At 36.0% G+C, this 10,408-nt stretch overlaps 1 protein-coding gene across 1 annotated transcript in view; it reads right to left on the bottom strand.

Annotated features, from left to right (window-relative positions):
• Window positions 1–3,210: 3,210 nt before the first annotated feature.
• LOC112518934 (peptidyl-prolyl cis-trans isomerase CYP22) overlaps window positions 3,211–10,408 on the bottom strand; it is an 18,843-nt gene continuing 11,645 nt past the window's right edge. Inside the window, exons 4-6 of the mRNA XM_025126730.1 lie at window positions 4,873–4,905; window positions 4,579–4,635; window positions 3,211–3,569 (exon numbers count right to left, since the gene is read on the bottom strand). Coding sequence (XP_024982498.1) covers window positions 3,459–3,569; window positions 4,579–4,635; window positions 4,873–4,905 — 201 coding nt within the window. The 3' untranslated portion in view covers window positions 3,211–3,458. The remainder of the gene's footprint in view (window positions 3,570–4,578; window positions 4,636–4,872; window positions 4,906–10,408) is intronic.

Raw genomic sequence — 10,408 nt, 5'->3', positions numbered from 1 at the left:
CCTCCTTTTGTTACTTTATTTACTATATATAGTAAGTGTTAGGAGACTTAGAAAGGTTTTCGGATTTCTTTGAGAAGAACTCTAGCAACTTGTTTATCAAAGGAAAGAAGGCAGAAGTATTCTTTGAGGTTTCAGACAAAGGTGAGTTGTTACAAAGTTTTAGTAAATTATGTGTTATAATGTTTTACATAAGTTGCTTTGATGCATGAAAGTATGTACTGTATTGGATTTAAGCTAATGTGTCTAAGTGTTATGGTAAAAAAAATTCTAAGTTTGTTATAGATTTTTATCGCCTAACACTACATCCGATAAGGCTGGGTCATCGCCCAAAGCCTTATCCGATGAGGCATTCATCGCCAAAGCCTTGTAGATGAGGGCATTCATCGCCAAAGCCTTGTAGAGGAGGCATTCATCGCCAAAGCCTTGTCCGATGAGGGCATTCATCGCCCAAAGCCTTGTCTCGATTGGGCATTCATCGCCCTTGTGTTGTCCGATGAGTGTAGTCATTACCCAAGTGTTGTCCGATGAGGGCAGTCATTGCCCAAGTACTGTCCAATTAGGGCAGCTATTGCCCATATGTTGTCCGATGAGGGTATTCATCAACCAACAATTGTTCTTTGTGGATATTCCAAATGTTAGTCATTGTGTTTGTGCATCACATATACCTAGTGGAGTAACCGCGATAGATGGCGGGGCAGTCGCGATAGATGGCGGGGTTTCCATGATAGATGGTGGGGTTTTCGCGATAGATGGTGGGACAGCTGCAATACTTGACAGGAAACTGCGATAGATGGCAGACCAGCTGCGATAGATGGCAGACCAGCCGCGATAGTTGGCAAGTTAACCGCGATAGTTGACAGGATACCTGCGATAGATGGTGGGCAAGCCGCAATAGTTGACAGGTTTATCCGCGATAGATGGCACGACAGCTGTAACAGTTTTAACAAGCTGATATCTGGATTGAATTTATTATTATTACTTTTATGAATGCGTTAAATGTTATATGAGGGAAATCACTCACTAGACCTTTTAGTCTAACCCTCAGTTGTTTTAAAATTTATTTTGAAGGTCAGCTTAGGGTGGAAAATAAGGGCAAGGGAAAAATGTGATCAGCAGTTGAAATATTTTTATCTTGTTAGATTAACTTTTGTTTAAGTTCAGACTCTTTGCTTATATGTATAGTTTAGACTGGTTTGTTGTATGTATTGGAACTTGTATTATGTTGTATACATGTTTATTATGTTATTAAGCTTTGGGCTGAAATGATGATTTATATGGGAGTTACTGGCACCCAGACTGTGCGCTTTATATCAGTTTGTAACTGATGAAATTTCTTGTAACCGTCACTATGTCCAACAATCAATCTAATTTAATGGGAAATTATTATCAGTGCTAATATGGGATCGGTTATGATTTGTTTATGCTTAAATAGTATCAATTTCTGCCAAAATCGATGCCGAGAATTGAGATTATACTCGAGTGAATTTCATGATACCCGGTCATAATAGGGTCGAAATATCACTTAAAGAAAGCGAGCTCTCACTCAATCTCAAGTTTGTCATCCGAAATTTATACAATCTTCATTTCTCTAGGATCACCTGTAACAAGGGATTGGCGTAGGTTGGGAGTTGGATGGGTAGGGTCCATTGCAAAGTAAATAAGTATTTAATTATACAAAATTTGGAAAAAAAAAACATGAAAAAGGCTAAAATGCTCTAAAAATAAGGGATGGAATTTAACCAAGGTAAGTTTTAGGAACGAAAATGGTAACAAATTGCAAACTATGATAAGGTTATCTTTTGTAAGTCGTGACATGAAATATAAGAATGGTTGGTATTAAACATCGTTTCTTCAAAATGATGTTTTTGGATTATTATTTTTTTAGCTTCAAGAGCTTTTCCATAATTTTCTTTAAATTTAAAAGATTTCGTTGAAAAACTAATTTTGTTTTTTCAAAGGTGCAGACTTCCAACCAATTAACGAAATAAATGTAAAAAGGAACTATTATTGAATATTTTAATAAAAAATTTAAAAATTAAATATATAAAATAATAACCTACTTTTATATTTATAAAAATTATTATTGTATTATACTTTCCCTTTTTATTATAATTTATTATAACAATATATTTTAAAATTATTTTTTATTAAGATATTATATTTAAAAAATTTATCCATTATAATAATGAGAGTTTTGATTTGAATTAAGATGACATAATATAAGTTACCAGGTATCCACATTATGTTATTAACCCTCGTGAGATGTCCAGGTGAACATATAATTGACACGACATTTCTTTTTAAAAAATTGTACTTTCAAAAATGTTAGACTCAACATAATATTTAATAAATATATTGGATTAATTTAGAATTTTCTAAATTACTCGTTAATATTAGTAACTACTAGTCTCACCTCACGTCTTCTAAACTCTTATCAAAAGTCATTTCCCGAGAAAAACAAATGTTTGTTCATCCTATCCCATGCTTTCCTCCAGGCCCTCTCCATTCTTGTGTAATCTGTTCTTTCCTCTCTCACTTTATCCTTTATATTCGCAACTCCCTCAAAATTCCATTTCGTATCCTATCCAACTTCTTCTCATACCATTTCTTTATTGACCAACAATTAAACCCATACAACAAATCTTTGATAACAATCCCTATAATTGTATTGTAACTTCACTTTCTTCTCACACAACCAACCTTCCCCTTTAACCATCTCACCTTTATGTGGTCTGTAACATCATCTTCATCTTCGACTTGTCCCTCCATTTTCAGGTACCCAAATGTTAACTTCTACCTCCTTGTCGCTATGTTCTTTTCTTTTCTTTTCTTTTTGTTGCTAAAATTGTACGCGAAGTATTTGGTCAACAAATGTATCCCTCCACTACAACTTAACGGACATATCTTCCTTCTATCTCTGATACTAGTGCCATGTTGTGAACAACCATCAAACACTCCACATCTTGTGAGAATCTCATCTAAAATCATAACAAAGAGAAATGGGCTTAATATCAAGAAAATACTTCGTCAATCCAATTTCTATTCCCATGCTCCAATACATCATACACTCTCTCTCAACTCTCCAAGTCTTAAATCTCTCCGCTCAAATTACAATTTGTCATTTCGGTTTCGGCCTGGATAAACTTTTCTTTCAAGATTATTTCATTCCAACTTCCACCCTCCGATTGAAAAATGGCCACACACAACACAAGTAACGAAATGAACTACATTGCAGCTTTTCTTTATCTTCATCGAGGCTGTTCTAAATCAGACCGTGTCATTAGTATGCATATTTTTCATATCATACATCTAGATGAAAATCTGCACATTTAAATCAAATCACAGTCCGGTAATGACAGACTCGTAATAGAACATCCAACAGCAGCCGTGGACTCATGATCACATTCAAAGATCCTAGAAAAAACCAAGCTTAACCAGAAACAGTGGAGGGTGGATGTTTACATCTCCCCACATTCGGCAATAATGCAGGGCAATTTAGGACGGTTGTTTGGTCCTGTGGCCACATTCTCGATCTTCCTCACCACCAAAAGGCCATCACCCAGAACTCTCTGTATCAATAGCAGCTACATTAGTATATCAATATTTTGCCATTCTGAAGAAAGGACTTCGATATGTTGCATTGCGTCTTTTTCTTTTTTTTTATGCTGCTTACTATTTTTCTAATCTTGGTTCTTTTCTTTTCACTCACTTTTGTTCAACTTGGGGGTATTCGCAGAAACAGACGCTCTGCCATTTTGGGTAGAGGACAGGTCTGAGTACATCTCACCCCTCCTAAACCCTGCTTTCGAGTAGGATATAATGAGCTTGTTTTGTTTGGTTTAGAAGAAAGGACTTTTGATATAACTAATGAATATGCAATACAATGCATGGGATATCGTGGGAGGGGGGAGGGGAGTGAGAGTTTGAGTTAGGTCTTGTTACCTAAAAATAGTTCTAGTGTTGATGAGTGATGTGGAGGTTACTCTTGTGCTTAAAAGATTTGTCCAACCATGGTATAGGGGTTCCTGAACCTGAGAATTGAGAGGAAGAATGTTTAAGAAAACCATCCTTATTCTTGGAATCTATAGTGCAACCAGACTCGGGTAGCTCAAGTTGCGACACTAAGCAGTGGCGAACAGGCCAAGGAAAATGGCTGAGAGATGATGGTCAACAAGGGATTTAAATATGATCAAGATGGGAATGTAAGAAAACTAGAAAAACTTGGGTAGTTGACAACCGTGACATGAAACATCCGATTGACGTGACAAAGAGATTTAAGATGACACCAATGTAGGTGATACGGTGTTGTTTGCATGGGAATGACGGCATGATGGCAGTTACACTGCTACCAACAGCTGTCTTTAGTGGTGCTAAGATCTAATTACCAAAATCAATGTTTTTGCGGTTCAAGAAGATTGTATTATTGTAGATCCACGAATATATTACGGGCCCACATACATCGATAGATAGACATGCTAACAACTTATTCAGAGTAGTTATGCTTTTATGTACACTACATTGGTTGATTTATTTTTTCTGTTTTGCATAAGAGATGTGAACCAAGGAGAAAGAACATACCCCAAATACCACGTGCTTATTGTCAAGCCAATCACACTTGGCACAAGTGATGAAAAACTGCAGCAGAAAACAAAACATCATATAGTTAAGATGCCAAGTGTTAAAGACGGCAGAACTATAGCAGCATACACATAAACCCAAATTTACCCAAAAAATGAAACATAGACCACTATGATTGATAGTAGAGTAGCACACCAGCCATCCCTTGATGATTTTTGCCATTACAATGTACATTGTATAACAAAGAAGATGGGATCTTTTTGGTAATTAATATATGAAAAAAAATAGAAGTACCTGACACCCATTCGAGTTTGGTCCACTGTTGGCCTGCGAAAGATCAGAAATGCTTAATTTGTAAGCCTAAATGATAATACAATCTCAAAACTCAAAATATAAATGCTTATCTTCCCCAAAAAATTGGTATGTGAAATAGCAATAAACCAACAATAATTTGGGGTAAGAACTGTGTTGCTTCTCAAATTAATACCTTACGTTCTTACTAATATTATAACTTTGTCATCAAAGCCAAGGTTAGGGTCCATTGAAAGAAAGATAAGAAAATGAAACAACAATTACAAATGAATATAAAGATAGACATAGGTGGCACAAGAAGTGAAGTCATGTACTTTCAGATAATCAAACTAACCGTAGTTTTTGTATGATGGTTGTGCCAATTTTTAGTTTTTGCATCTATGAAGGCCACTTATAAAACAATCATTCATCATTCTTGTCAGGAAAATGCAGAGGAATAAGCCTTCAGTACTCTAAAATTCAGTTAAGTTGTGATGCATAAATAGGATGAAGATGAAATTTAACAGCATAGGGACAAACAAGATGTTGTGCTAATAGATTTTAAAGATGAAGGGGAAAATAACTAAATAGAAAAAGGACATGACTGCTGATGTGAAAGGGGGAAAATAACCATGGACACGATATAACTGGCTACACGGTCTAACATCAAATGAAAGAAGCCTTTGTTTCTTAGTCTTGTATTTAATAGCTTTACATGACGCCACACTTGGTTCTTTAACTTGCAAAGATTTAACTCCAGAGGTGAAAAATAGCATAATGTGAGAAACATATTACAATGAGTCGATCATTAGATAATCATGTCAAACACCGACTCTGAAGCAACCAAGGGTTGCATAGCTCCACACTGTTTTAAATCCTGGCCGTTCATTGAATCACAAAAAGCAATTGGGTGGATGGATTACAGTTTGAACCAATATCAAATGAGGACACATAACTATGAAATATTATATACATGATTATTTATACTAGGAAGAAAAACAAAGGTTACTCCGTCCGAGGGATGAAAATTGCAACAACATATGCATGTGGGTACAAAAACGATTTGACTATTAATCATATATCAGAAACATCCTTCCATAAAGAAAAAACTAGCAAGTGTTGAAAATTATTTCTTAGTTTCAAAAAAGAAAGTAAATCTTATTAACAACAGTGTTTAGACTTTAGCAAAGATGACAGAGGCAGCTATGTTATAGATTCTTATTTGGCATCAAAATACTTCGCTTTGAATCAAAAGTTGAATGAAATAGATTATTGTTTCGATATTAAAGTACCTGCCTTTGTGTGTGACCTTTTGTTATTAGGATGGAAAATGCACACCATGCAAGAAAAATGGAGATTTCATATGCACATTATTTACTGTTTGTTGATTAATTTGACTCCAAAAGAGCATCAATATATAATGTTACCATGCCTCCGCACAGAGAGGCAGATCTGGGAAAAGGAAGAGAAGGGTGTGAAGTTTTTTAGAGAAAAACAAACATGTTCTATTGTGCCATATTGTAGGAAGGAAGCAGGTTTCTTCAGGGAACAGTTACAGAACTGGGGGGCTGATGATTTTATGAGCTTGAAGTTATTTAAATGATGGTCTAAAATAATAGTTGGATGGTTTAGTTCACTTTTAACCTTTTGAACCACCAAACCATCTTCGACATCAGTGGTTTTTCCTGGTTCACCCAACACATGGCATTTTAACCTTTTTCTCGAGTTCAGATGAGCCAAAAAGGACTGCCCATAACCTAGGTTATGTATATCTGGCTGGACAAATGCATGCTCATTGCTCAATCCTCTGATCTATCAGAGTGGAAGTCATCATCTACAACTGTCCGCTTGATGTAGTCATCATTTCTATTTGCAACCCAATGTCAAGGCTAGTCCTGTAACCACACCCAACGTTACAACCAATTTAGCCTCGATAGCCATCACATGCATATGTAAAATGTTCAAGAAGTCCACACCTCTTAGGCTTCAGTGAACTTGTCACTCCCCTGCTGGTGTATGCAACAAATGAAATCGTGATTGCTTCTGTCCAAGAAAAACCTTCATCAGATAGTATGGCTGTCTATGCATGACTCACAGTCCAGTGTCACAGCACAAGCACAATGCCGAGACCAAGTAGGCAACTAGAGGTTCGCCAAGAAAGCATTCTCTAAGGAATTGTCTAGAATAGTTTAGAGTTCTCTAGAATGTATGAGTGTTCTATAATACGTAGAATGTTCTAGACACATGTAGAAGCTAGAAGAAATATAGGAGAACCTTGAGTGTTCTTGGATAGATTGTTCCGTGGAAAGGTGGAGCTCCCTATAGAAAGGGGGAGCCTTCATTTTATATCCAAGAAAATTTCAGAGTTGACTCGGACCAAGACAGAACTTTTACTTGTTCAAATAACAATTACCTGACTTGAATGATCCTGTATTAAGAGCTAAATTGGCTACTAATTCCAAGGTTTCTCTGAATCTGAAATGGAATTGGCTTAAGCATTTTATTCGAACAAATTTAGAACCAAAATGGATGAGATTCAACAACTAAAAGAAAGATAGATTCTTTGGGAGAGAGTAAAATTTAAATTTTATATCTAGTATTCCTTTTAAGGCTTTCTTAGCACAACCAATAATACATCATCGTTGGTACGGCCACACAAAATAAGACCGACAATAGTTGCCCACTTCTATGATCCAAAACTTATTCTCTCTACTTTGTTGTTGTTGGGGTCTCATTTGTCATTACAGCTTGATGTTAAATTGATAACTTCAGGAACTTCGTTTTGCTGATCTTACGTCATTTATGGTTTGTGTTTAATACGCAAATTCTTTTTATTGGTTTCACTGGGTAGAGTAGTAGTTGGACTTTCTGGTCGACTGGGAAAGGGATAGACCTGTGAACCTGATTCCATTTTCAAAGAACCTCATTCTTGAGATAACTCAACATTTCCAGCATACCATCCAAAATGACTAATATGAGAAGCATGAGAGGCATGAACTGAATCACCCACTCAATGAGAAGGAAACCTCAAGCCTAGCCACAGCGAGAGTTTTATTTTTGGGACAAATCTATTACACAATTCTTCTGTTGTTGTTGCCCAACTATTAAGCATGTCAACCTCAGGAAAGATGTGAATACAAAGGGGGTCGCACATGTTCTGCAGTACCCCCTGTGAATACTCCGCCGGTATGAAAAGTTCTTGATGTTAATTGAGAGCTCGGTTTTTCAATAGATTGACCTGCAATAATACCTACGGCTTCTCCCAATTGGACCAGGTCGTCATGAGCTGGACTCCGGCCATAACATAATTGACAAATCCAATATCGACTCCTACAAGTAAAGGGGGGTGGAATAGAGCTTGGTTGTGCTCTAAAAGTTATGAATCTATTGACAAATGCAACCCCAATATCTTGATTTCTAGTAGCAATGCATCACGAACCAATATATATATATCATCTGCTAATACATGCCCGATAAATGTTTGAATAAAAATCCTGTCCATCATCATCCCACTTCAAGGACTTACAAAAATACCTCGAACGGTGCCACAATCTGTTCGACGTACAACAATGTGTTGAACTACTTCAACAAGTCTGCGCGTAAGATATCTTCTGATGTTCGGATAGCGGTATCCACAACTCCTTCACGGACTCCGTAACAAATATTATATTTTGTTAAAGAGAGTCCTTCGCATAAATTGCTTTGAATGGGTAAATCAATCATTTGCCCTTGGGGATCCGACATTAATCCTCTCATACCTATTAATTGATGTACCTAAGATGCATTTCCTCGAGCTCCGGAAAAAGACATTATGTTAGGACAGAAAATCAGTATTAAATTGTATTCGTCTTGAAAGTTAAATATTGTCTATAATTGTAGAAGTCATCGTGTTTGACTTTTCTTAAATAGTTTGACTTTGACCTTGTTTAGTTGTTTGACCCTATAAATAGGGTATTTGTCTTGTATTTTGAAGAAGGAGCTCATTGTAAAATCAGATTACGTAAAGTGAAGTTTGACCACTTTTAGAGCATTGACTTTCTCTCTCAACTCTCTCTATACTGTTATTGAAGATTTATCAGATCTGCCATGGTTATGGAGCTATATTGAAGATTGATCATTGTTAGGGACTCACAATTGGTATCAAAGCAGGTTTGCAAGAAATCAGATAAGAAATCAACATGTTTTTGAAGATTTTTTCGAAATTATTTTTCTGATATTTTTGTGTTCTTCGTTGTGTTCTTAAAGTTTTTAGAGTTTGATCCGATTTTTTTTAAAATCTCGTGTTTTTGTGTTTAAATCGTGATCAAAATGCTCAGAATTTCATTGTGAATCTTTGCTATTCACAAACTTTTGTGATTTGATCATCCAATTCCAAGATTTAATCGAATTTTGTGTTTTGAAATTTTTTTTACGTGTTCTTGTTTTTTTTAATCCAGTGTTTTTGATCTATTTAGTTAAAACTTTCTTTTGTTTTTTATGTTTTTGGGTCTAAATCTTAAAGCCCATCCGGATTAGGCAGGCCCAAGAGGTTTTCTTTATCTTCTTTACTCAAAGGAACAGGTTGATCGAATTCGGACACTTGAGCGAAGACAAGGTTCATCGATTTCAGTCACAGGTAATTCAGTTTGATCGTATTCAGACATTAGGTAAGTTTGGATTGACCGTATACGGTCATCAATTGAGCGATTTGTGAGCGATTTTGAACAAGTAGGGAGCAATTTAGAGATTCCCTTGTGCGATTTAAATTCTGTGGTGAGCGATTTAAGCAAGAGAGTTGAGCGGACTAGTAATCGGATAAGCATCATTTCCTTGAGCGATTAACAGTTAGTAGTGAGCGATTTACTGAGCGATTTAGAGTTGGTAGTGAGCAATTTACAATACAAGCAAGCGGACTTCTTCTAGGTTGTGAGCGATTTATTCTTAGGTTTGATTGATTAACTGTAAGCTTGAGCGATTTAGGAACTTGTTTGAGCGGTTTAGAGATCAAGGCTTGAGCGGATTTTATTAAATCGCTCACCATGTTTTTGATCAATTTTGTAAATCACACATCTGTTTGTTTGGTTTTGAAGTTTATCACTCACTGTTCATCATCTTCACAGTAACAAATTTCATCTTCCTCGCACATCAGAATTCATCGCTCACTGTTAATAACAGGTTTTAAGTTTTGATTTCATCCTTCATCGAACAGGTTTTAAGTTTTGATTTCATCCTTCATCGAACAGGTTTTAAGTTTTGATTTCATCCTTCAGCGAACAGCACCTTTCTTCATACCGATTTGAAAACTTTGTTCACAGAAAGTAAGTTGAGTTTTAATCGCATTATTAAGTTTTGGTGTTATTGGTCAGAGATTGTACAGATTCAAAGATTCTTGCACATCATTCGTTTTCAAGCTGCAGCAAGGCCAAATTTATTACATGATTCGTTAAAAGGTTGTGGAAAACAATGGGATTCAACGGTTTGTAAAACATTAAGATCTTCATTCTCACCGTTGCTAAACAGCAGATAAAATCCCCTATATCGAACAGTTGCACAAATTGAT

This window comes from Cynara cardunculus (assembly GCF_001531365.2).
Source record: "Cynara cardunculus var. scolymus isolate 2C chromosome LG 10, CcrdV1, whole genome shotgun sequence".
NCBI lineage: Eukaryota > Viridiplantae > Streptophyta > Magnoliopsida > Asterales > Asteraceae > Cynara > Cynara cardunculus.
This window is presented reverse-complemented; position numbering and strand designations above follow the sequence as displayed.